General features: G+C 49.4%; 1 protein-coding gene across 1 annotated transcript in view; it reads left to right on the top strand.

Annotated features, from left to right (window-relative positions):
* Positions 1-27,253, top strand: part of PLXDC1 (plexin domain containing 1) — a 66,455-nt gene that overhangs the window by 1,327 nt on the left and 37,875 nt on the right. The window contains exon 2 of the mRNA XM_027517815.1: positions 6,557-6,735. Within this exon, the coding sequence (XP_027373616.1) occupies positions 6,557-6,735 (179 nt within the window). The remainder of the gene's footprint in view (positions 1-6,556; positions 6,736-27,253) is intronic.

Raw genomic sequence — 27,253 nt, 5'->3', positions numbered from 1 at the left:
AGGGCAGTGGAAACTGAGGTGGCAAGAGGCTGCTGATGCAAAACCACCAGTTTTCAGAGAGACCACACAGAGAGTGGCCAGAGACTTGACTTCTAGTTCCAACATCTTGCTTGCTGTGTGACCTTGAGCAAGTTACTTTCCTTCTCTGGGCCTGTTTCCTCCCTTATAAAGTGAGGCTGTGGGCAAAATCTTTGTGGGATTATAGAATTATGAAAGATCTTTTTTTCTTTTTTATGACTCTCTCTCCTTTTCAGATTTGTTATGATGTGTATGAGGTAATTGCAAAAAAAAAAAAAATTAAGTCAATATAAAAAGGAATGGGTTGGACAGGTCAATTTTTGAGGTCTTTTGCAAACCCATCCTGATGGGATCTTCTGAACTCTGGATATGACTGGGTTGATGAGGGATGGCGCTGAACCTGACTGAGATGGGAGATCCACGGAAAGGGGTGGGGAAGAGGGCACTGGAAGGAAACAAGGATGGGCAATGCAGGAGCCAGAGCCAGGCTGGGCTGAGGGCTGCCTCTTCAGAGGTGGTTAGAAGAGTAGATACCCTGGGGGGCCAAAAAGAGGGGGCAGGCAGAGATTCGAATCACATCTCTCAGTTGAGGACGCCCTGTCTCCTCAGCTTTGGCAGATTCAGCCAGGAGAAATGAACTTTCTCTGCAGCAGGCGAGACTGGTGATACTGAAGGAAGCCAGTGGGGGCGCTGCTGACTCTCAGTGTCGAGCTTTTTTTTCACGACGACCAGACTGGGTTTGAGAGGGCCCTGTGTGGAGGCAGGGGGTGTCTTCTAGGGAGAATAGATGTGGGAGTGGGACCCTCTGGGGGAGGGCTGCTCCGATTGGTGGTGGAGCCCTGGTGACAGGTGAGAGGGCAGTTGGGAGCTGGACCTGAGTGGTGGGTGCTGCCATCCAGCCCCAAGGCTCCAAGTCCTCTGTGCTGTGCTGGGAGAGGGGATGTGGGTGGGGGGTGGAGGGGGGCGGGGCTCAGAGGGGAGCTGAGATCTCCCCTCCCTCTTGATGAACTGGCCTTGAAACTTCATCTATCATTAAAACAGGAGCAGGAGAAAGATGGATGAGTGACCTAAAGATACAGTCAGGTGGTGAGGGAGACCAACAGAGGCTGACAGGCAGATAGACAGATGGGGAGACAGGAAGACACTAGGGTGCATGGTGGGAGCTGGGGGCACCCTGGGGTCTGGGCTGAGTGAAACTGGAAGTGCCTACAGCAGACAGAGAAGGAAAAGGCCACTGGAGGTGGCATCCTGTCCTGGGAGTTAGCAGATCAGGCCCAGCTCCAACCCTGGGTGACCCTGGCAGCTTCATCCTTTTTCTGCCCCTTGGATTCTCCATCCATAAAACGAGGTTTGGACCAGATTGCCTCTAGGGCCCCTTGTAGCCTTGACTCTGCTTCCAGCCTTCTCCTTGCTCACCAGGGAGGGATCTTCAAACAAATGGAGACTGAAATCCAATCTCCACCCAGTGGCCACTGAACAGCCTCTCCCTACCCCCACCTCTGCTCGCATTCTGCCCAGGTCTGTTCCCCAAAACACTCAGGCTGCGGTCCCCTGGGATCGCCAGGTAACTGACTTCTCTTCATCCGGGTCTCAGTCAGCTCAAGGGCCACCTCTGAGAGAGGCTCCCTGAGGGCCCTGACCAGAGCAGAAACAACCCCAACCCTTTCGTCCTTCTGTTTCCTCCACAGTCTGTCTCATCATCTCACACTGTCTTACTGGCTGAATTACTCATTTTGTGTGTGTCTTTCCCGACTAGAATCTTCATGGGCACAGGGCTTGTGTCTACCTGTTCGCTGTTTTTGCTCCAGCACTCACACAGTGCCTGGCACATAGTGCTTGCGTGCAAAGTCGCTTCAGAGTCTTTGTGACCCTATGGGCCATGGCCCACCAGGCTCCTCTGTCCATGGGATTCTCCAGGCAAGAATACTGGAGTGGGTTGCCATGCCCTCCTCCAGGGGATCTTCCCAACGCAGGGATTGAACTTGCGTCTCTTACGTCTCCTGCATTGGCAGGCGAGTTCTTTACCACTTATGCCACCTGGGAAGCCCGCCTGGAACACGGGGCTCAATAAACATGTATTGAGTGAGTGAATGAATTAGAGGGGCTCACAGACCCCATTCTGTCCCTTTTAGAGAAACTCAGAGAGGCAAATTCTTCTTTTCTCCTCTCCTCCTCTCTTTTCTTCTGAGCCACTGGCCATCCCTCCCTGCCCCTTCCTTATGCCTCCCTCTCGCTCCCCAGATCAGGGTCCTCAGTGGGTCTCTGCCTGCCTGCAGGAGGGAAGAGAGTGCAGTTGATGGCTTTGTAACTGAGAGGCGGGATTTCAATTCAGGGTCTGGAGCCTTCCCCAGACCCCTTGGTCCTCATATGAAACCCAGGAAAGGCAGGAGGACCCTGCTGGATGCTTTGTGTACAGTATTTTGTTAAAGACTCACAATGACTTGCCAAGTGTAGGCTTTATCATTTCCGTTTTCTAGGGGAGGAAACTTAGAGATTGTGCAATTTGTCCAATGTCATAGTCAGTAAGTGATAGATTGAAGGTTCAATCTCAAGCTTATTTGATTCCAAACTCGTGTTTTTTTATTTTATTGCTCACAGACAATTTTATTTTATTTTATTGCTGTGATAATAAGGAGGGTTTCTGGTGAGGCTGTACCCCAAGAGAAGGGTCTTCTAAGCCCTGTGGGCCTCAGGAGTTCTGAGATTTAAACATGCCTGCCTTCTTTCCTTCCTTCTATCCATCACCTGTGTGTGCTTGACCAGCATCTGCTCTATGTCAAGCACCTAGAGCTTGTGGTTGCCCAGATAGCAGTGATTTGTCAGGATCAGGGCTGGGACTATGCACATAGCATTTGGGGTGAGGCACAGAAGTGTCAGAGAAGGCGCTGGGAAGAAGTGACATCTCGTGAGACTTGAAGGATGGGCTAGAGCTCGTCAGCTCCATTTATTTATGGAGCAGAATGATCTAGGCTGAGAAAACTGCCTGTGTGAAGTCCCATGGCCAGAGAGAGTGGGGCTGAGCCCTGGAAAGGACTCGGGGACTGAAGAAGCCAGCAGGATCTGATCACGAAGGGGCTCCAGTGCTGAGTGGGAGAGCTGGGCTGTCAGCTGAAGGGTCGTGGCAAAGAGGGGAGCGCAGGAGGGATGGAATGGAGTTTTTCCTCTGGACAGGATGCTCTGGCAGGTGTGTGGGAGACAGGTCCAAGGGCATGAATGGTAGAGGCTGAAGTCATCACCAGGAAAAAGGTGATGGTGGCCACAACCAAGTGGTGGCCGTGGGGCTGGAATGGCAAGCTTGGGTGACAGGTGGGATGAAGGTGACCTGGCTCAGGCGCTGGGATGGTGTGATCAGGCCTCCCGGAGTCAGCCCATTGCTTCTTGCCCTGGAGCAGGGCAGTGGCACCCGAAGAGGGTTGGGGCACGGCCACTGGGTTGCCCCTCTGCATTCCAAGGGGTGCAGTCTGCCGGGGAACCTCCCAGGTTCGGGCCCAGCGGCACCTGTGCATCCTGCCCTGGGGCTGCCCTGCACCCTAGAGAACGGCCTGGTGTGTGGGTCACCTGGTGTCCTGCGGTGTGAGCAAGCCTGCACGTGCTGTGCCTGAGTGCAAACCCTGTCATGGACTGGTCACGCAACCTGGGTTTCCCAGTTTATAAAATGGATCTACAACAGCACCCCTCTCATGAGGCGATTGTGGGGATTAAATGAGTTAGTGGGTTTAAAACCCTTGGAATAGTGCCAGGACAGGGTAAGCATTCTCTAGAAGTGAGCTATTATTGTTATTACCCCTCACAGTGCGAACACTAGACTTGTTCGCTACTTGGGGTCATGGGTGGCGGAATGGATGAATACGTGACTAGCGGTCCTCTGGAAGCTTCTCACCATCACTCATAGGCGGGTCCCCTCACATGCAGAGGCAGGGGATGGCTGCTGGGAAGAGGGCAGAGCAGGCGGTAGCCGGGAGTTGGAGCCCACAGGAGGAGGAGGACCCAGGCCTTCAGGCAAGTGTGTGTGTGTGCACATAGGCCCTTACATACACATGTGCAAAGCCAGCTGTGCTGGCTCCTTCTGCAAGCTGAGGGAGTGATGTCCCATCCTAGTCAACCGGGAGGGGGCAGGGTGTCAGGGAGACAGTTGTGGTGGGGGCTGGGAGGGCAAGATTCAGGGTTAGGTCAGGGTGGGGCAGGTTCCTCGGTGACCTCCTTCTCCATCCCTTGGCCCTTCTCCTTCCTGGATACTTGGTCTCTGGTCCTGGCCCTGAGTCTTTCTACTTATAAAATCTTACTTTTGCTTCTTACTGTATGCTCATGGTGGCCTGTGCCATAGGCACACTTGTCATTCCCACTTTCTACTTCTACTTAGACGAGTAGACTGATGGGTCCATGGTCACACAGCCTGTGGGCGTCAGGTGTGCTGTCCCTGGCCGCACTTCTGGTGGGGCCCTCTCACCAGGCCTTGGGCCGCACCGTCCAGGCACCTCCTGTCTCGGATGCAGGACTGTGACGCCTGCAGATCCCTAGCATCCCTTTCCGGGCCAGCTGAGCTCCTCTGCTCGTTCTGCACAAGCTCCTTTCCTGTTCTGGCTCCTGCCCAGGCCTGAGGGCTGCTTGCAGGAGGACCCAGGGAGCTGGGCAGGCCAGCCCAGCACAAATAGTTCTGACTCCAGAGGCAGCTGTGGGCCCCACCCGAGAGGGGCAAGACAGCCCTGCCTTGGGGTCTGAGCCACAGGCAGACTGCCTTCCCAGTACTGGGTTCAGGTCCGTCTCAGCCAGTGGGCATTTTGGGGCAGGGGTCTGGAGACCACCCTTTCCCCATCTTCTCCAGAGCATCTGGTTGCAATTAGGGGCAGGGGAGTGAAAGGGGGCCGGCAAGGATCCAGCAGGCGCCGGCAGCCAAGAATGACTTAATTGGATAAACTGTCTAATGACAAACCGGAGCCCCGCAGCAAAGAGTCCTGGCCCTGGCCCCAGGCCTGGTCCTGGCCAAGCCGTTTCTCAACCTCTGTCCTTGCTGGCTCCCAAGTTACCTCCAGTATCGTGTTCTAAGTTGTGCAGTGATTGAGCACCCACTGTTTGCCAGGTACCAGGATGCACATTTACGGTAGGTGGCAGAGTCCTGGGGGAACCCAAGTCTACCAGGGAGACGGGCACATCGTTGGACCTCTGGCAGGTGCTGCAGGAGAGAAGGCTACCTCCGGGAGCTCTGGGGACCAGGTGGGGCAGGGCATCTGACACAGCACAGGCCTGAAACTGATGGAGGTCACAGGGAATGTCAGCTCCTCCCATCTGGGGCATATACACGTCCATAATAGGTGTGGCAACTGGAGAAACAGCATAAGACATGTCTTTGTGGGCACGCATAACTCTTTTTCTGAAATGGGGAAGCATGGTTTCTGTGTCATTTGGAATACATTTAATGACCAAGAGGGAACTGGAGAGAATATTGGGTCGAGGAATGGCTGCTAGATGGCCTGGGCGCAGCCACTCTTCAATCCTGTGCCCGCCGCAGACATTGCCAATTGATCGTGACCATCTTTCCTGCTAAACACAAATGGAGCCTCAGAATTCTTCCCCATTAGAGCATTCCTGGTTCTCACTAATCCATTGGAGGTGGCTTTTGAGATGAAACCCATTTGTTATCCTCAGTGGATTCGTAAAGCTCCTTGTTTCCTGGGGAAAGTGACTTGCCCAAGGTAGTGATAAGACTAAACAGTGCTTCCATTATAGAGACATATTCAGTTGTCATAACCTGGGAGGAGGGGCTACTGGCATCGAGTGGGTAGAGGCCAGGAATGCTGCAAAAAAAAAAAAAAAATCCTGCAATCCTGCAATGCATGGGACGGTCCCCCACAACAAGGGATTATCCAGTCCAAAATGTCAGTGGTACCAACGATGAGAAGCCCTGAACTAAAATAACTCTGCTCTCTGGCTTCTAGTCCCTGGAGTCCCTTGGAAGATGAGATTATATGCCATTTCTGGCAGAGAAATAGGGAATTGGTTTGGAAAGTACTAGAGTGGTTGTTCTCACCCTTGTCTGCCTTGTTAGGTCCAGGGCTTTTCAAAAACTCTCCTGGGGATCATTTAAGTGTCCTCACGCACAGGCCACACCACAGACTAACTACATCAGAATCTCTGGGGTGGAGAACCCAGACACCAGGAATTTTTAAAGCTCCCCAGATGATTCCAGTGAGGTTGAGAATAATCAACCCTTTAGGGGCAGATCAGCCTGGGTTTGAAACTTATCTCCATCCCTGATCTGCTCTATGACCTTCTTTAACCTCTGTGAGCTGCTGATTCCTGTTCGAAAAATGGAGAACATCAGATTTTCAGTGGAGGGCTGGAGTGAGGGCTCAGGTGTTCCGTATGCAAAGTTTGTGGGGTGGAGCTTGGTGCATGCTGGGTGTCTCCTGCCGTGGTGTCAGTGTCCCCAGAGTCAATGATGGTATCAGGGGGGTCAGGGCTTCTCAAAATAAGCGGGCTGGTCCCCCTCCCGGCCTTCACTCTGACTGCCAGGACTCAGCTTTCTGTCCCTTTCTCCCAGGTCAGGATGCAGGCCGAGGCTCTGGAGGGGCCACCCAGGGGACCACGTGGGGCTGGAATCGGAGAGCCCGAGAGAGCCCTGGCCCGGTGTCGGAGCTGGACAGGACTCAGCTGAGCCAGGACCTGGGTGGGGGCACCCTGGCCATTGACAAACTGCCGGATAACGGGACCAGGGTGGTGGTGAGTGCTGGAGGGACACAGAGGGGGAGGGAAGTGGCGGTGGGGGGGCCCCAGGTGCCCCTTGTAAGCTTGTCAGAGCCACAAGTGTATCCTTTGGGGTCGATCCTGGAGGTCAGCGTGGAGAGAGGGCTCCCAGGGGAGGGGATGGAAGCCCGGCCCAGCCTGGGTCAGAAAATCTTAGCATCTCAGAGCTTCATAGGCTGCCTACCTCCTTGTGGACTCAGAGAGGGGCAGTGACTTGCTCAAGGATGCACAGCATTACCACAGGGTTCAAGACACTGGACTCTTCCATGTCTTAGGGCCTCCACTAGAAGCAGAATGAAGGTGGCTATTACTAGTCACGTTGACTGCCAGCTCTGGCCCTGTGCCTACCCCATTTCTGTACCATCTACAGACCACGTGGCCCCAAAGGGTTAATGGTGTCACTGCTCAGCCCCAGGGCAGGGCACTCTGAGCAGAGAAGGCAATTAGGGTGGTGTGGCTGGAGAAAACCTCCTCTGCCTGGGGCAGTCCTGGGGCTGGTGAAGCAGGGAAGACATGGAGATTGTGCAGTTCTGGCCGGCTTCCCGGCCGGCCACAGAAGAGCTGATGGGGGCTTCTGTGTCTGGGGGCTTCTGTAATCATGTGTGTGTCTGAGGGTTACTGTGTATTATGTACATTTATCTGTCACTGTGGGCTGCTGTGTCTGTGATGAGAGTGAGTGTGTGACAGAGACTGTATGAGCATGCCCGTGGTCATGAGCGGAGGCGGCCAAGGCTGCAAGCGAAGAGGGTGGATTCTCAGGAGGCAGAAAAACTACGGAAGGAGAAGCAACAAGAGGATGGGCATTTCTTTATGTTTCAATAACTCGTTTTTTAAATCCAAGACACGCACGCAATCAAAAAGGTCCAATAGTGCTGAAGTCAGAAAATAAAACAGCAGTCCGCCCCTCCGCTCTGGACCTGCCTGTCCCTTGCTCAGAATATGCCACCTGGAGCTTTTTACCTGGCTGTTACCTCCGTGTTTCTAAGTAATTTGCTTATGCATCTGCCTCTTGATAAATCTGTTTAGACATTGTATGTTGATTGCCCGTTGTGTAGATGAAGATTCACCTTCTGTATACTCCCCCAAACATGGTTTGACGCTCTCAATATTGTTAAATCCATAGGCTCTGCTTTTTATCTTTATCAGGTAAATATTGTTCACTACTAAGCTGGTCAGAGCACTATCATTGTTTCCTTTCTTGCATCATTTTTGCTTTTCCTACCTCCCACCCCTGCCTAGTTGCTTAGATTTTTGTATTTACCAACAATATATGTACTTTTTTTTTTTAATCTTTTGACTTCACTGCACAGCGTGTGGGCTCTCAGTTCTCTGACTAGGAATCAAATCCACATCTCCCTGCACTGGAACACTGAGTCTTAGCCACTGGACCGCCAGGAAAGTCCATGGCTATGTATTCTTAAACATCCACTGGCCTCAAACATAATTTTGGCGTGGTCAAACCTGTCTATTTTTTTTTTTTGGAATCTCTCTCCTGTTGTCACGCTGGCCTGGTACTCGCCTGCCTGCCTGCAGCCATCCTGGAACTCCCTAGTCTCTCTCTTCGCTGGGTGCCCTGTCCTCTTGATCCTGTGTCTTTTCTTTCCTGCTTTGCTCCCTCATTTGTTTAGCTTCCTGAGAAAGGTTATAGAAGAAGAGAAATTCTTTGGAGAACTTGCACGTCTGAAAATGCCTTTATTCTATCCTCACTCTTGATTGATGGTTTGGCTGAATATAGAATTCTAGATTAAAAATAATCTTCCTTCATGAGTTTGCAGGCATCTCACATGGTCGTCTGGCTTCTGATGTCACTGTTGAGAGGTCTGATGTGCTTATGCTCATTGTAGATAACTGCTTTTCCGGAAGCTTTCAGGGTGTTACCTTAAGTTAACCCCAGCCTTCTAAAAGTGTCTGTCCTATCTTTCTCTCTCGCTGCTCTGGACAGTTGACCGGCTATTTCAACCCAGGCACTTATATTCACCAGTTCTGGAAAATCTTCTTGTTTTATTGCTTTGACTATCTTCTCTCTACTACCTACTCAGTTCTTTCTTCCAGACCCCTTGATTAGATGTCCATCTAGGGAATTGATTCCCAAACTTTCTTCTCTCTTCTGTTGTCCATCCCTTCGCATTTTTTGTTGTCTGTCTGTTTGTTGGCTTGTAAGTGTTGTTGTTGATCCACTTTCTGGGAGATTTCTCAACCCTTTTTTTTTTTTAGTATTTATTTACTTGGCTTTGCTGGGTCTTTGTTGCAGCCCACAGGATCTTTGCTCTTTAGTCGCAGCATACAAACTCTTAGTTGCGGCATGTGGGATCTAGTTCCCCGACCAGGGATCAAACCCCTGCCCTCTGCATTGGGAGCATAGAGTCTTAGCCACTGGACCATCGGGGAAGTCTCCTCGACCTTATTTTCTTAATGTTACCAATTTGTTTTCTACTATCATATTTTTAATTTCCATGAGCTATTTATTCTTTTCTTAAAAAAATAGTCTCCTATGGTTCGTGTGTCATGGATGTAATAGCTTTTCTAATACTTTTTCCTGCATCATTTCTTTCTTTCTTTCTTTTTTTTAAAGAGTTTAATGTAGGAACAGTATACACGGACGGGCCAGGAGTGGGCAGGGTGAAGGAGGAGAAGATGTTAGGAGAAGCTGCAGCAGGGAGCAGCTAAAACTGTCCACGTGAGCCTGAGCTGGCAGGGAGAGAGGCTCCCCAGAGGAGGAAGAGCTGTGCCACTCTGCCACAGGGGCTGCTGGACGGGCTGCACCAGTGTGCATGGGAGAGGGACCCAGCCGCCCTGCAGCCTGGTAGGGAGGGAGCAGGGTAACACATGCTCTGAACTCTCTTTCTGCATTGTTTCTGTGACTTATTTTTCCCTTTACCTCAGCCTCCGATGTGGCTTGGCACCATTACTGATCCTGTCTTTATTTAAAATGCTAACCTTTTGTTCATCGTGGACTTTTTGGCATCAATTGAACTAATTAATTTGATTTTAAAAATATATGGCATTAAAATATTCTCTTGATGGCTGAGTTTGTTGATGCCACTTTATTATTTAAAAATTTTTTATTGGAGTCTTGTTGATTTACAATGTTGTGTTAGTTTCAGGTATGTGTGTGTGTTAGCTGCTCAGTCGAGTCTGACTCTTTGCGACCCATGGACTATAGCCCACTGGGCTCCTCTGTCCATAGAATTCTCTAGGCAAGGATACTGAAGTGGATTGCCATTCTCTCCTCCAGGATATCTTCCCAACCCAGGGATTGAACCCAGGTCTCCTGCATTGCAGGCAGATTCTTTACCGTTTGAACCACCAGGGAAGCCCAGCTCTAGGTATATATACAGCATAGTGATTCAGTTGTACGTACATATTTTCATTCTTTTGCAGATCCTTTTCCCATATAGGTTATTACAGAACATTGAGTCGAGTTCCCTGTGCTGCACAGTAGGTCCTTGTTGCTTACCTATTTTATACCTAGTAGTTTGTATGTATGTTAACCCCAAGCTCCTAATTTACCCCTCCCCACCCTGTTTCCCCTTGGGTCCCCATAAATTCATTTCTAAAATCTGCAAGTCTGTTTCTGTTTGTAAATAAGTTCTTTTCGCTGGTGCCATTTTAAGGGTTGGACCAGAAGTCAGGGCCTCCCTCGCCTCACCCTAATACCAACCCTGAGGTGGAGCCTCAGAGAAGGCAGCCCCATTCACTTCCCATCCTGCCCTGTCTTCTCCACCCTGCAGAACCAAGGAGCCATGGTGGGGTGATGGGACAGAGGGCCAGGGCAGAGGAGGCACCCCGAGGAAGGGAACGCCTGGAGGCTCATCCCTCCCTCAACCCCCAGCTTTGTTAGGCCATCAGTTAAAGAACTGGTATTTGCTCTGGGCCAGACACCACGGTCAGAGGACCATGGTCCAGTCTGAGCAGAGAGGCCCTTGCAGAAGAGAGCCACAGAGACGTGGCCTTCTGGAAGCAATTGTCTGTGGGCGTTCAGAAAGGGCAGTGGGGATCATTAAGAGCCAGTATGGATTCAATAACCCCAGAGCCTAAAAAACAACACAAATTCTTGGGCTCCACCCTGAACTGACTGGTTGAGAAACACTGGAGCTGGGCATTTGTTTCAAGTCCCCCCATATGATCCTGATGGTTCTCTACCTGTAGGAACTTCTGAGCTATAACATTCCACGCCAGTTTTAAAACCCATTACCAGATTGATCACCGGAAGGGGAGGCTTTCTCAGGTGCCATGCGTCTGTACTTGATCACAAGACTTCCACCACCCTGGGGGCTTTGTGGCCCCCTCAACACATCAGGAGTCCACACGAAGGAGGACTTCTCTGGTGGTCCGGTGGTTAAGACTCCGTGCTTCTACTGCAGAGGGGCAGGTGTTCTATTCCTGGTTGGGGAACTAAGATCCCCCATGTCATTTGGTGCAGCCAAAAGAAAAAAAAAAGAGTTCATGTGAAGGAGCACGGCCCCACCCTGGCAGGAGGCCCCTCTGACTGCAGTAGAGGTCTCCCTAGCTCTGCCCAGAAGATTGAAAAATCAAACTTCTAGATCAGACTTCTCCAACAGCCGGAAGAGAGTTCAGATGTCAGATTAGGAACCAGAAGCCCTCCTCTGTAGGCTGGATGATAGGTGGCCTCAGGCCAGATGAAACTTCCGGGACAAATATAAATCCTGGCACTTCAGCTTAAAATCAGGTGGGAGAGATGTGGCTTAGCAGCGGTTCATGAGGAAAAGAGTTGGAGCTCCTCACTGCTTGTGGGCTGGGATGAGTCAGGAGTGTGGAGTGGCTGCCAAAGACGGAGGTGGGAGCCAGCTGTGTTCATGGAAACCCACAGAAACCCCGGCGACAAGGATTGGGGCTCTGGGAATCCTGTGGTGGGGAGGGAGGGTGTTTCTTTCCTTGACCATGGCTGAGGGGCTTGTGTCCCCTTTCAGATGGTTATGCAGAAACCAGAGTAGTCTAAATGGTTGAAGGAGCCTGGGGTATTTAGCCCGCAATAGAGAAACTTCTAGATGTGGCTGTTTTCTAATAGCTGCAGGGTTGGGACTGGGGCAGAGGGAAAGGGTTATTTTTCTCCATAGCTCATATCCCTTCCTGCATGGAATTATCTATTTGTTTTTATTGCCTCTCTTCCCCTGAAACCGAGGCACATGAGATCTGAGATTGTCTTATCACTCTGTCGCCAGTGCCTGGCCCACGGTGGGCATTCCTCCTTTGAAGGAACAAAGGAGGCAGGGATTTCCCATCTCCAGAGGCCTTGAAAGACAGGGTTGGTGAAGAGAAGAGGTTTTGCCCGGGGTGAGTCGTTGGACATACTGGCCTCAAAGGACCCAACTCTACTAACTCCTGGGCTCCCACACACATAAGACAACATCAGCGCTTATATACCCTATATGCACCGGAACACATGTTCACACACTGCGACCCGGAGTGGGGGCCTCGTGCCTGAATCCTCAGAGGGGTCTGTGCTCCATTCCTACCTGGCCTGGAACCCATTAGGCCTTGCCCTGAGCAGCTCTCAGTGGAGGATGGTAATGACTGCCTCTCTTCAGCACAGCCAGACCTCCACACCCCCCGGGCTGTGTGCTCACCCTACCCTGGACAGCGGGCCCTCTTGAGGTGTCCCGGGAAGGGGCCCAGAGACGCCTGCTTCTCCTGTGTCTCCAGTCAGCATCTCTGAGAACTGGGTTCTCCTTTTCCAAAGGAAACTCCATCTTGGTAGCAGAGGGCTGAGCGAGAGGGAAGTGGCAGAAAGGGGACATTTCAGCAAGCTGGATTTGGTCTGCTTCAGGAAGTTTTCTTCGGCTTCCACAGAACAACATTTCCACCATTTATCCACATCACAGTCTATTCTGTGCCAAAAGGAACCAGACTCTGGTTCCCTCTGCTCAGGAGGCTGAGGGCCTGGCACCTGGGCTACCATCCCTTTTGCACCCAACCCCCAACCCCACACAGGAGCCTCCTCATTTTCCTTCATGGCTCCTTAGTCTACCCTCCTGGCCTCAGCTTCCCTCCTGGTCCAGCTCCCTCACCTCAGTCTGTCTGCCCAGCCCCCATTCCAGACCTTCTCTGCCCAGCCCCACCACCCCCCACCTCCATCTTCCTTTCTCACTCCTTTGGCCTAACCCCTTCTTCCTAGTCCCTTCTGCCCAGCACCTCCTGCCTGGCCACCTTGCAACAATGCTCCTTCAACTCGGACCTCTTGCTTTGGAAACTTTGAGGCGTCTGGCCTGTGTTCCCAGGGTAGACTCAGAGCCATCTCCTTGGATTTTATTCTCACGCCCACTCTGCCACCATCTACCATCCTATTTCCCCGTGGAAACAGGATTCTTGTCTGGACTCAAGCTTTCCAGAGATTTTCCACCAAGGCCAGTCCTGAGGCCCTGGAGACACTGGAAATTTTATGGGGGAGGGAGGGGTTGCGGAGGGCTGTAGTGCTAAGTCAGAAATCTGGGAAGAGCCACAGTTTATCCTCCAAGAGGCTGAAGGGGAATGTCTTCAAACCTGGGGATTTCCAAATCCAAATGAAGGGTTTTCTTGGTTCTGTGGTTCATGTCTGGTTAACAGTTTGGGAGGAACCAAGTTTAAGAGCATTCAGATTTGGGAGTTCCCCCGTAATAGAACAGTTTTACTCCATAACAGAAAATTCTGACTCCCCACCTCTCACCCCAGTATTCCCCCTGGCCTCCCTTCCCTGAATTCCTCTCCTCTCTCTCTGACCCAAGCAAAACTTCCCAGCTCATCCGACCGCCCTGGCAAGCCTAGGAATGCTGAGGAACTCTGCAGCTGGCAGGGACCACAGCATTCAAGACAGTTGGGCAGCGAGAGGGACAAGTGGGCGCAACGTCTGCCTGGTTCCTACACCCCCCAAAGGAGGCAGCTCCCAAAACGAAGCCTCTAGAAGGCCCCCTCCCCAGACCTAAGGGCCTAGGGGAGACAGGACAGACAGACTCGTAGCAGGGACACAAGAAGAGCCCCAAGCAATGGCTCAGGGAAGAACCCAGGCATGCCAGTGCCTGCACTCAGGGGCACGGATGGGGTGAGGAGGCTGCTAGGGGAAGATTCCTGAGGGTAGAGGGTGAGGTGGGTGGAAGGAAAGTGGTGAGTTGAATTGCAAAGAGAGAGAAAATAAGAGATTTTGTGAAGAGGAGGCGTGTCCTGAGAGGTGAAAGATGGAGTCCAGACATTCAGTCTTTAGCGCTGTGGAAAGAGTACCACTGGCTTGGCCTTCCATCTGGCATGCACCAGCGGCAGACCTTGGGCCGGGCGGGCACTTAAAAACCCTCACTTAATGAACCTGGCGTTTCAAACCCCTACTAGCTTCAGATTTCTCAAATGGAGCGGGTAGGTACTGATTTTCGGAGAAGGCAATGGCACCCCACTCCAGTACTTTTGCCTGGAAAATCCCATGGACGGAGGAGCCTGGTGGGCTGCAATCCATGGGGTTGCTAGAGTCAGACACGACTGAGCGACTTCACTTTCACTTTTCACTTTCATGCATTGGAGAAGGAAATGGCAACCCACTCCAGTGTTCTTGCCTGGAGAATCCCAAGGACAGGGGAGCCTGGTGGGCTGCTGTCTATGGGGTTGCACAGAGTCGGACACGACTGAAGCGACTTAGCAGCAGCAGGTACTGATCTTACAAAGTTGAGACTCAAGAACAAAATGCCAGGCACTTGATGGGTTCTCAGTTGGGGATGTCTCCCCTGCGTGGCTCGGGAAGGGTGCCACAGTGCCCTCTGCTGGCTGCTCAGCCTAAGGACCTGCTCTGCCTTCCACGCAGGTCCCTTTCGTTGACCCTTTCCCTTTTCCTTCAGCCAGCTAGTTGGTCTGTCGGTTGGTCGTTTGGTTTTCTTTCTTTCTTGTTGAGGTGAGATTCACATTAAAAAATTAACCATTTTAAAGTGAAGTGCGTTTAACACGCCCACAGTGTTGTGCAACCATCACCTCTATCTAGTCCCAAAACATTTTCATCCCCCAAAAGGAAACCCTGGATTTAGGCTGTCGCTCCACACCCCCCACCCCCAGTCCCAAGTAACCCCCAATCTGTGTTCTATTTCTATGAACTCACCTGTTCTGGATAGTTCATATATAAATGAAATACCATATATGATCTTTCATGTCTGGTTTCTTTCCCCTGGCATAATGTTTTCACGGCTATCCATTTTATGGCTGCATAGTGTCTTCCATTATATGGATATACCATAGTTTTGTTCATCTGTTCCTTTGTTGATAGACGTTTAGGTTTCCTCCTTTTGGCTATTGTGAACAGTCTGCTGTGAACATGTCTACGTGTACTTGTTAGAGTACATATTTTCAGCTCTTTGGGGTATATGCCTAGAAGCGAAATTGCTGAGTCATAGTGTAATTCTATGCTAAACTCTTTGAGGAACTGCCAGACTGTTTTCCACAGTGACTGAACCATATTACATTCCCACCAGCAATGTATGAGGGTTCCCATTTCTCCACATCCTTGCCAACATTTGTTCTTTCTCTCTCTCTCTTTTTTAAATTATAGCATCCTAGTGGGTGTGATCTAGTATCTCACTATGGTTTTGCTTTGTGTTTCCCTAATGACCTAAATCAAATCCCTTACGATTATACAGTGGATGTAAGAAATAGATTTAAGGGACTAGATCTGATAGACAGAGTGCCTGATGAACTATGGACGGAGGTTTGTGACATTGTACAGGAAATAGGGATCGAGACCATCCCCATGGAAAAGAAATGCAAAAGAGCAAAATGGCTGTCTGAGGAGGCCTTACAAATAGCTGTGAAAAGAAGAGAAGCAAAAAGCAAAGGAGAAAAGGAAAAATATAAGCATCTGAATGCAGAGTTCCAAAGAATAGTAAGGAGAGATAGGAAAGACTTCCTCAGCAATCAATGCAAAGAAATAGAGGAAAACAACAGAACGGGAAAGACTAGAGATCTCTTCAAGAAAATTAGAGATACCAAGGGAACATTTCATGCAAAGATGGGCTCGATAAAGGACAGAAATGGTATGGACCTAACAGAAGCAGAAGATATTAAGAAGAGATGGCAAGAATACACAGAAGAACTGTACAAAAAAGATCTTCACGACCCAGATAATCACGATGATGTGATCACTCACCTAGAGCCAGACATCCTGGAATGTGAAGTCAAGTGCGCCTTAGAAAGCATCACTATGAACAAAGCTAGTGGAGGTGATGGAATTCCAGTTGAGCTATTCCAAATCCTGAAAGATGATGCTGTGAAAGTGCTGCACTCAATATGCCAGCAAATTTGGAAAACTCAGCAGTGGCCACAGGACTGGAAAAGGTCAGTTTTCATTCCAATCCCAAAGAAAGGCAATGCCGAAGAATGCGCAAACTACCACACAATTGCACTCGTCTCACACGCTAGTAAAGTAATGCTCAAAATTCTCCAAGCTAGGCTTCAGCAATACATGAACCGTGAACTTCCAGTTGTTCAAGATGGTTTTAGAAAAGGCAGAGGAACCAGAGATCACATTGCCAACATCCACTGGATCATGGAAAAAGCAAGAGAGTTCCAGAAAAACATCTATTTCTGCTTTATTGACTATGCCAAAGCCTTTGACTGTGTGGATCACAATAAACTGTGGAAAATTCTGAAAGAGATGGGAATACCAGTCCACCTGACATGCCCTCTTGAGAAACCTATATGCAGGTCAGGAAGCAACAGTTAGAACTGGACATGGAACAACAGACTGGTTCCAAATAGGAAAAGGAGTATATCAAGGCTGTATATTGTCACCCTGCTTATTTAACTTATATGCAGAGTACATCATGAGAAACGCTGGGCTGGAAGAAGCACAAGCTGGAGTCAAGACTGCCGGGAGAAATATCAATAACCTCAGATATGCAGATGACACCACCCTTATGGCAGAAAGTAAAAAGGAACTAAAAAGCCTCTTGATGAAAGTGAAAGAGGAGAGTGAAAAAGTTGGCTTAAAGCTCAACATTCAGAAAATGAAGATCATGGCATCTGGTCCCATCACTTCATGGGAAATAGATGGGGAAACAGTGGAAACAGTGTCAGACTTTATTTTTTTGGGCTCCAAAATCACTGCAGATGGTGACTGCAGCCATGAAATTAAAAGACGCTTACTCCTTGGAAGGAAAGTTATGACCAACCTAGATAGCATATTCAAAAGCAGAGATATTACCTTGCCAACAAAGGTCCATCTAGTCAAGGCTATGGTTTTTCCAGTGGTCATGTATGGATGTGAGAGTTGGACTGTGAAGAAAGCTGAGCACCGAAGAATTGATGCTTTTGAACTGTGGTGTTGGAGAAGACTCTTGAGAGTCCCTTGGTCTGCAAGGAGATCCAACTAGTCCATCCTAAAGAAGATCAGTCCTGGGTTTTCATTGGAAGGAATGATGCTAAAGCTGAAACTCCAGTACTTTGGCCACCTCATGCGAAGAGTTGACTCATTGGAAAAGACCCTGATGCTGGGAGGGATTGGGGGCAGGAGGAGAAGGGAATGACAGAGGATGAGATGGCTGGATGGCATCACCGACTCGATGGACATGAGTTTGAGTGAACTCCAGGAGTTGATGATGGACAGGGAGGCCTGGCGTGCTCTGATTCATGGGGTCGCAAAGAGTCAGACACGGCTGAGCGACTGAGCTGAACTGAACTGAACTGAGTAACTAATGATACTGAGCTTCTTTTCTTGTGCTTGTTGGCCATTTGTATATTTTCTTTGGAGAAATGTCTACTTATGTCCTTTGCCCGTTTATTTTTCTTTTGCCCATTTGTGAAATTGGGTGATTTGTCTTTTTGTCTTAGGCGGGTTTCTTAACCTCTCTGAGCCCATTTCTGCATTGTCACATGAGGACGCTCTTGCCTAATGGCAAAGGTGTCATACACTAACCTACATAAAGGGGCCTGGGGTTGGGAATGACAGACATTAGCTGACTCTGAATTAGGCTCTGGTTAAGTGACCAACCATCTGTGTTTTCCCAAGATGGTCCTGTTTTTGGCACTGAATGTCCAGCATCCTGGGAGACCCCTCTGTCTCAGGCATACTGGGACAGCGGGTCATCTTAATCTGGTCCCAATATGGTAAATAGTGTGTATCTTTGCTGCATTGTCACTCTAAACCTCGGTTTCCTCACCTAAATGTCTCACAGAGTTTTCATAAAAATCAGTTAAGCTAATTGATTGAAAAGTTAATCAGAAAGGTCTAGGAAAAATGAGTAGTGGTTTTCCCCCCAGATCTTAGCTGGAAGTACAAAAATGGGACCCCAGCCACAAAGGAGGATTTCCTGGCCTTGAAGCTTTAGGGGCTACTCTTCATATTATCACAATTCCTCACTGTATAGTGGGAGCTTGTTAGGAACGCAGTTGCTCAGGCCCCTCAGACCTGCAGAAACAGAATCTGACTCCCAGGTGATTCTTATGCACATTAAAACTTGAGAAGCACTGCTTTGTATCAGAGGCTTTGAAGCAGGGATGATAATTCTGGATATGAAAAGTGTATCAACAAATTCATCAGAGTAGTATTTAAAATAGAAAAATAGATCATAAAAACTGGAAACTAAGTGCTCCCGAATAAGGAGATAGTTAAGAAAATTATGGGTTTTCTTCTGAGTAGATGGTCATGACTCATTTACAAATGATTGTTAAAAGACCATGTTCAGCATCAGAAACTGCTTCAGATATCATGAAACATGACAGAAGCCGTCCACACAACTGGATAGTCAGCAGGATTATAGCCACGTGAAATTACATCCAGATGAAAAAGACTAGAAGGAAATATGCCAGAATGGGACCAGGTGATGGGTGGAGGAGGCCTGTTTTTGTTTTTTTTTTTTTGGTTCCTTGTTCTAATTCTCTGTGATTAGGTGAAATATATTGATGCTGTCAAAATCTCTGGTTGACTGATAGGTACTCCTCCAAAAGCCCACATATTGAATCAGTGTCAGGATAAGATGATTCTTCCATTTCCATGAAGTGTCAGGGGGTATTAAAAAATGCTTTGTCTAGAAAGCCAGTTCACACCCTCTTTCCAAGCCTGGTCCAAACCCCTCTTTCAGCACCTTCTCAGGTCAGCCTCACGCACCCTGACACCTCTTTACCCCAGGTCTTCAGCACCATATCACAGCCTCTGTCGTCCAAAGCCCTTTCCAGGCTAACCCACTGGGACCTACTTTCTACAATTCTGTGATGACAGTTTTCCATATGGTTTATTTCAGTCTGAGGCTTGAATGCCTCAAGAGGGCAAATCGAGGTTATTATGTAGGTGCATGAGGTGAGGGAAACTAAAGGAGCCCTCCCTGAGAGCTGGCCTCACTCCCCGGCCTTACATTTCATCCACTCAATGACAAAGGCCAGTATAGTCAAAGTTGTGGTTTTTCCAGTAGTCATGTATGAATGTGAGAGCTGGACAATAAAAAAGGCTGAGCGCCAAAGAATTGTTGCCTTCAAACTGTGGTGCTGGAGAAGACTCTTGAGAGTCCCTTGGGCAGCAAGGAGATGAAACCAGTCAATCCTAAAGGAAATCAGTCCTGAATATTCATTGGAAGGACTGATACTGAAGCTGAAGCTCCAATACTTTGGCTGCCTGATACAAAAAGCCGACTCATTGGGAAAGACCCTGATGCTGGGAAAGATTGAAGGCAGGAGGAGAAGGGGACGACAGAAGACGAGATGGTTGGATGGCATCACCAACTCAATGGACATGAGTTTGAGCAAGCCTCTGGGAGTTGGTTAAGGACAGGGAAGCCTGGCGTGCTGCAGTCAATGGGGTCACAAAGAGTTGGGCACAACTGAGCGATTGAACAACAACACTCCAGGAAGCAAGTGTTTCTAATACTATCTGGGAACAGAGACCTAAAGTGCTGGGCAACGGCTGCACAACTAGTGAGTGGCAGGGCCAGGATGAGAACTCAGGCCTTTCTGTCCTCGGAGACCTCAGAGACAAAAACGAGTGACATGCTGGTCCACACAGAGGGCGCTTCTTGACCAGGGCTTTTCAAACTTTATTGTGCCAAATAATGCCCTGGGAAGCTTGTGTAAATGTGGATTTTGATCCAGCAGTTGCGTCTGGATTCTGCAGCTGGCACCACTGGCAAAGAACCCGCCTGCCAATGCAGGAGACATAAGAGATGTGGGTTCAATCCCTGGGTTGAGAAGATTTCCTGGAGTAGGAAATGGCAACCCACTCCAGTATTCTTACCTGGAGAATCCCGTGGACAGAGGAGCCTGGCGGGCTACAGTCTATAGGGTCACAGAGAGTCAGACACGACTGAGGTGATTAGCACACACGCACCTGGATTCTGCATTTCTGGTGAGCTCTCAGGTGAATCTGAAGGTGCTGGTCCCTGGGCCACACTTTGAGTAGCAGGGATCTAGAAAACATTTCCACTGGCCTTGTAAGGCCTCCTAGAGCAGTGGAGGCAGGCAATGGGATACCCAGTAATCCCCTCAGCATGTCCTGGGTTGGACCCAGCTGTCTGGCCCACCATTCTAACCAGCACGGCCAGCCTGGCTTCTTTAACAGGCCCTGCAGGGTGCACTTGGTTGCCTGCCCCAGCATTTCCACCTGCCAGTTGGCTGGCAGGTGATGGGCTGATGGTGACAGCTTAGCCAGAGATCCTGTCCAGAAACGGCTTGAGCTCAGCCAAGGTAAATGCTGCCCCGCTGTCAGAAATGAAGTGCCTGGCAGGCTCCCGGCATGAATAATTGAGGCAGAAGAGACACTGAAACAGCAGGAGCTGAAGATGGAACTGGGGATGGTTTTGAGGAGGCAGCCTCCACAATCAAGACCTTTCCTGGAAAGGTTCAACAGATTCATCATAATAACTCCCACTTTTCAAACCCCTACTGTGGATGCTGGGCTAAGAGCTTTATGTGCTTATGTTTTGTCTAATCCTTGCAAGAGCTCTGTGAGAAAGGTTACTGATGAGGGAACTGACGCTCAGTGGGGAGAGGAATGTGTGGCACCAACTATTATATAGTGGGGCTAGTTGTTGAACTTGGGTCGGCTAACTCCGCAGCCCCTGCCCTTGATCCTAGAGCAGTGGTTTTCAAGTTGCAGTCCACAGAACCCTAAGGGTTCCCAGAGGTACTCCAGGGGCCACTGTGGATGAAGGGTGGCAGAGAAGGAAACAGAACAGCAGGCTGGGTTCCAGGGCTTCTCTTTTCTCCCTGCAGAGTGCTCTACTTAGATGTAATTTATGTATTGCGCCTCCATGGAAGAAGGTTAATTGGAAGAAAGGGTTTCATGGCCAAAAAGATTTGAAAGCCACATCATGCTGCTTCCCCAAATGAATGTGGTTTACCCACTGGGGCTTCCTGCAGGCATTTCAAGGAAACATGGTTCCCTTTGGTGGACTTGCCAAGTGGTCTGGCTTGTGCTGCGCTCTCTGACCTTCTTCTGTAGTGTCACCTCCATCACAGCTTCAAGCCTCTGGCCACAGTGCCTGGAAGGCTGCCCTCTAAGGTAACAGGTCTGCCCCACAGATAGCAGGTCAAATGTGGTGTCAGCTGTGAAGTGTGTGAATTCCTCAGGTGAGTTCACTGCCAGGCAAGCCTCTAAATCCTTTTTCTTTGTTGTGCCCAGTCACTTCAGCTGTGTCTGACTCTTTGTGACCCCATGGACTGTAGCCCGCCAGGCTCCTCTGTCCAGGGATTATCCCAGGAAAAATACTGGGTTGGGTTGCCATTTCCTCCTCCAGAGGATCTTCCCAACCCAGGGATCAAACCTGCAGCTCCTGCATTGGCAGGCAGGTTCTTTACCACTGAGCCACCTGGGAAGCCCTTTCAGGAGACGTATCTATCTGGAAAACAGTGAAGAAGGCTTCGGATTGAGTGGCCTGAGGAGGCCATTTAGAAGCTTGTATTAATTAGGATACAGATTCAGCTGTTGTAAAAATGACCAACTGACAAGGTACTTAGACATGAAAGAGGTTTATTCCTCTCTTACATGTAATAGTGTGAGCATAAGTAAGCAGGAGTTGCTGTAGTGTCTCCATGGTGTTAGAGACCCAGCTTCCCTCTACAACATTTATCTCTCATGTTATGGTCCAAAATGGCTGTTTCAGCTCCTGCCATCACATCTGCATCCCAGCCAATGGAAACTAAGAAAGGTGAGAGCCCCTTAATTCCCATTGAGGGCAATCATTCTTCTCATCTTCCATTGGTCAGACATAGTCATATAGCTACATGTAGCTGTAAGGAGGGCAGGGAAATGTGATCTAGCTGGATGACCATGTGTCTAACAAGAACTGGGCGATTCTGCTACTGAAGGAAGGAGAGGAGGATGATTACTGGGAGACAGTTTTCAGTGTCTACCATGAGTGGGCTTGCACCATCCAAACTGCATGCCGGTGGCACATGATAAGGGACCTGCAGTGGCAGACAGGAAGCACCCCCATGGCTGCCAAATTCCAAGCCACCACCAAGTCCAGAAGCCAGTGACGATTGACTTTGTAGAAGAAAAAACATGGCAGCCAAGGACAAATTCTCCCAGAAATTTAGTTTCTCATTTCTCTCTTTCCATGCAGATTCTTGCTGTCTATGCTGGTGAAGGACTATCTGGGGTATCCCTCAAAATCCTTCCTCTGATCACCCCTAGAGCACAACTGTTGTCTTTAGGGCTCTTTTGGTTCCAAGGAGCCATTCAAGCTGTCTTGGGAAAGCTTTATAGAGAGAGTTCAGAGACTTGCCATGGGATCCATGGGCTAGAGATGAAGCCTGACCTTCCAGCCTGACCTCGGACCTAGAAAGCCATCAGGAACCAGGGCTGCTTTCTCTGTCTTTCGAGACCCTCCTCAACTTGGTCTCTTTTTCACTTATGCAGCATATATTTGTTGAAGCCACATGTGAGGGCTGGCTTCCTTCTCCTTTCTGTGGAACAGCAGTCACACTTAGGGCAAGGCCCTGATTACACCAGAGGTCTGTGCTCCTCACTTGCTGCCCTGCTGCACTCTCAGCCACGGGACTGAGTACACTTCCTCTGGGTCTATTGTTGTGGTTTTGGGTCAGGTGGCAGCATGGGGAACCTCCCTGCCCAGGGATCGAACCCATGCCGCCTGTGTTGGAAATGCAGAGTCTTAACCACTGGACTACCAGCACCTGCTTCGAGTCTGAGCAGGTGGAATCAGGGTTTCCTTGCATGGCCTGGAAGCATCTCCCTCGTTAGCTTCACTTCCTTGCAGAAGAGCTTGAGGCATCAGGAGACGTCCTTCCTTCCTTCCCTCCCTCCCTCCTTTCCTCCTTTGACAGAGAACTGTTTTTCTCATCCTCTCCCCTTGCCTGCATCTCAAATTCCTCCTACCCTTCCCCATTCCAGACAGGAATACAGCCCAAGGGATGTGCTTCAAACTGCAACTGTACCAATTCAGGTCTTTTGACTGAAAGGCCCTCCTCAGGTGATGGTACGAGCGTTTGGAGAGGAGAAGACGGGGAGCTGGAGGCACCTTCCCGTGTGCCTGATGTCCTGCCTGTGGGAGTGCTGTCCAGAGACTTGCTTGAGTCCAGTGGCTCTTGTGTCTGTCACCTGCCGTCAGGGCCGGGCGCTTGTATCACCTGCCATCAGCGATGGGGGAGGATGCCGTCCTTGTTGGAGCTTCAGCTTGAGCATCAGTCCTTCCAGTGAATATTCAGGGTTGATTTCCTTTAGGACTGGTTCGATCTCCTTGATGTGCCATTGGAAGGCTTCCTGGGAACTCCAAGAAGGAGCTGATCCTGTCCCAGGATCCCCCAGTAGCACACAGCCTCCTCAGTGGAGCAGCGCTGGCTAGGGTGGTGGGCTGTTTGTCCTTCGTGGGCAGAGGACTCAGAGTAACAGGCTGGTGAGACAAATCCCCAGTCACCCCACCCTTTGCCTCTTAGGCAACATAGCAAGAGATGTGTCAGCGTCTGTTTGGGCTTCACAACTGCAGAGCGTGGCTTCTGCGCAGGGCTGTCACTTCCAATGCTTGGAGGGTTGGTGAACACCAGGTGAGTCCCAGGGATTAGGTGATGGAAACCAGACCCTTTTCCAGGCCTCCAAGCAGCTGTCTTAAACCTGTTCCCCATGAGCTGCTGTCTCGCTTTGTTTGGTAATAACATCCCATCCCGCTCACTAGAATGCATGGCTACTGGCAATAGCAATAAAACAAAGGAAGAGCAGGCTTTCAACAAACTATGCTTTGAAATTATGAATGGTTGGTCATTCATTTATCAACATATCCTCCAATCAAGTGCATACTCTGCTTAAACACCAGAGGTGGGACTTCCCTGGTGGTCTAGTGATTCTCACTCCACGCTCCCAATGCAGGGGGCACGAATTGGATCTCTGGTTTGGGAACTAAGATCCCACATGCTGTACAGCACAGCCTAAAAATAACCCACCATAGGTAAAGGCTGACCTTACTTGTGGGGAAATTATGGTCTTCTAGGAAAGGCAGGTGTGGAGATAACAAGTCTAAAAGTCAGATCAGTCATTGCAAGTGTGCAACACATGGAGAGGCAGAAGACCGAGATGTGATGAGAGTGTAACAGGGACATCAGGAAGCCACTCCTGATGAAAGAGCACCTGAAGAAGTGACCATCGAACTGAGGTCTGAAGGACCATGAGGAATCAGCTTCTGAACTGCATGAAAAAGAGGTTTTGAGGCATAGGAAGTACCAAGGCCCTGAGTCAGACATGCACTTGGTGATTTCAGGAATTGAAAGCCTTGCAGGGCTGGGGCAAGGAGAGCGGGGGTGGGGGTGGGGAGGGGAGACCTGGGGAGGGAGGTGGTGGGGGGAGGGGCCAGACTACTGTGTATCAGGAAAAATTCATGTTTGCATATAACAGAATGCTGAACCTGAGGACTTAACAAGCATTCCTCCAGGGACCCAGGTTCTGTCTAACTGTCCACTCCACTATCCTATCTTTATTGCTTCCCTGGTGGCTCAGATGGTAAAGAATCTGCCTCCAATGCAGGAGACCAGGGTTTGATCCCTGGATTAGGAAGATCTCTTGGAGAAGGGAATGGCTACCCACTCCAGTATTCTTGCCTGGAGAACCCCGTGGACAGAGGAGACTGGCAGGCTATAGTCCATGAGGTTGCAAAGAGTCGGACATGACTGAGTGACTAACCCTTTCACTTGTCTTAATGCTCACAAGATGGCTGTTGAAGCTCCAGTCATCACATCTGCATTCCAGGCAGGAATAAAGAGAAGGGCAAAGGCAAGAGGGATGAGCAGTCAAATTTGACCTCTTGTAAAAGGCTCTGCTAGAACCTTCAGTATATCTCATAAGCCAGCCTGCATCACATGGTAAGCCTTAAGTCATCTAGGGAATGAAGTTTTTTAGTTGACTACATTGCTGCTTGCTACAAAATCAATGTGCTATTAATAAAGAAGCGGGGTAATGAATATTGGATAGGCGAAGTCTAGAGTTTGCCTCACAGGGCCTTGGAGGTCATGGTAAGGAATGTGGCCTTCAATCTGAGTGCAGCTGGGAAGCCACAGAATGTTCCAAGCAGGACTGTGACAAGAAGGGGGAGACATTGAGGGTTGCCCCCTTGCGGCACAGCATCACACAACTGTGGACTTGTGTATTAGCCTCCTAGGGCTGCCATAACAGAGTATCACAAACTGGGTGGCTTGAAACAATAGAAATTATTCTCTCACAGTTTTGGCCAGAAATCTGAATCAAGGTGTCAGCAAGGTCACAGTCACTCTGGAGGTTAGGGGAGATTCTTCCTTGCCTTCTCCTAGTTTCTGGTGGCCTCTGATAATCCTTGGTGTTTCTTTGTTTGTAAACTGCATCACTCCAATCTCTATCTTTGTTGTCACATGGACTTCTTCCCTGTGTCCCGTCTGTGTCTCTGTATCTAAATCTCCCTCTCCTTTGTTTTGTAACAATCATATAACAAGCCTGTCATTGGATTTAGGTCCCACCCTAATGCAGTAGAACCTCATCTTAACTTGACATCTGCAAAGACTTTTATTTCCATTCATGGTCATATCCAAAGTACTGGAAGTTATAACTTAAACATAGCTTTATGAGGGACACAATTAAACCTTCTATGCATTCAAAAGGACTAACCTGGTTAGTTCACCAGGTCAAAGAGGAACTTCCTTGGTGGTCCAGTGGCTAAGACTCCCAACTTCCAATGCAAGGGGCCTGGTAGGGTTCGATCCCTGGCCAGGGAACTAGATCCTGCATGCCGCATCTAAGATCTGACACAACCAAATAAATTAATTAAATTAAATAAAATTTTTTTTTAAAAGGACTAGAGTGCCACCTAGACCCTGCTTGGCTCTGTTGGCTGCTCATGTCCTCCTCCCCTACTTTTTATGAAAAGACAGCCCAGGAATTAGGGAAGCAAGTTTACTTCCAAAATCTTGACTGTGCTAGGCACTGGTCCCTCTTACTTCTATAAAAGGGCAAAAGGAAGGTTCTGGGTTCCCTGAGCAGGCCTCGCCTCACCTCAGCAAACCCTTCTCAGGCATCAAGGATTCAGGGATCCTGAGCTGTGGTGCAGAGGTGATTCTGCCTGTCCCTCTGTGTCAGGGGCTCAGAGTTTGAGGCGATGGGGTGGAGGTTGGAGAGGACATCTAAATGGTGGGCTGAATAGCATGTAAACTAGGGCTTCCTTTCTTTGGGCAAAATTTTAGGCCCACTGATGCTGTTTAATAAACCACTCCTCTGTTGGACCTAGTGGAGAGAAGAATTGAGCGGTAGCTGTGTCTGGCAGGTGGTCGCAGCTGAACCTGAACTGGCTTCAGAGCTGTGGTCCTGCAGACGTTCAGGTGCAGAGTGTTGGTCAGGGCCCCGTGGTTGTTCTTTGAGGTGGAATAAAACCCACTCACCACGTGATTCCCTGGAAGCAGCTTGGGGGCCTTTGGACTCTTCTCGTGGGCACATTTGTTCACGTGTCTTTGCATGAGTTGGTGTGCAAGGGGCTTGCTTTCTTGGCAGGTTTTCTTTTTTTTTCTGGAGCTTTTTTTTTTTTTAATTGAAGTATAGTTAATTTACCAGGTTTCCCTGATGGCTCAGATGGTAAAAAAATCTGCCTACAGTGCAAGATACCCAGGTTCGATTCCTGGCTCAGGAAGATCCCCTGGAGAAGCGAATAAGAGAGGAGCCTGGCGGGCTATAGTTCATAGAGTCTGAAAGAGTTGGACACGACTGAAGCAACTTAGCATGCGTGCATACATAGTTAATTTACAACGTTGTGTTAATTTCTGCTATACAGCTAAGTGATTCAGTATACACACACACACACATATATATATACACATTCTTTTCTATATTCTTTTCCATTCTGGTTTGTCTCAGGGTACTGAATCGCGTTCCCTGTGCTACACGGTAGAACCTTGTTTATCCTTTCTATGTAAAATACTTTGCCTCTGCTAATCTCAAACTCCCAGTCCATCCTTTCTGTACACCCCCTGCCCCGTGGCAGCCACAGGTCCGTTTTCTCTGTCCGTGAGTCTACTTCTGTTTTCAGACAGGTTCGTTTGTGTCATATTTTAAATCCCGCGTATAAGTGATATCATATGGTAT

Source organism: Bos indicus x Bos taurus, chromosome 19, assembly GCF_003369695.1.
Source record: "Bos indicus x Bos taurus breed Angus x Brahman F1 hybrid chromosome 19, Bos_hybrid_MaternalHap_v2.0, whole genome shotgun sequence".
Lineage (NCBI taxonomy): Eukaryota > Metazoa > Chordata > Mammalia > Artiodactyla > Bovidae > Bos > Bos indicus x Bos taurus.
The sequence above is the reverse complement of the archived record's forward strand: the minus strand, read 5'-3'. Positions and strand labels throughout refer to the sequence as shown.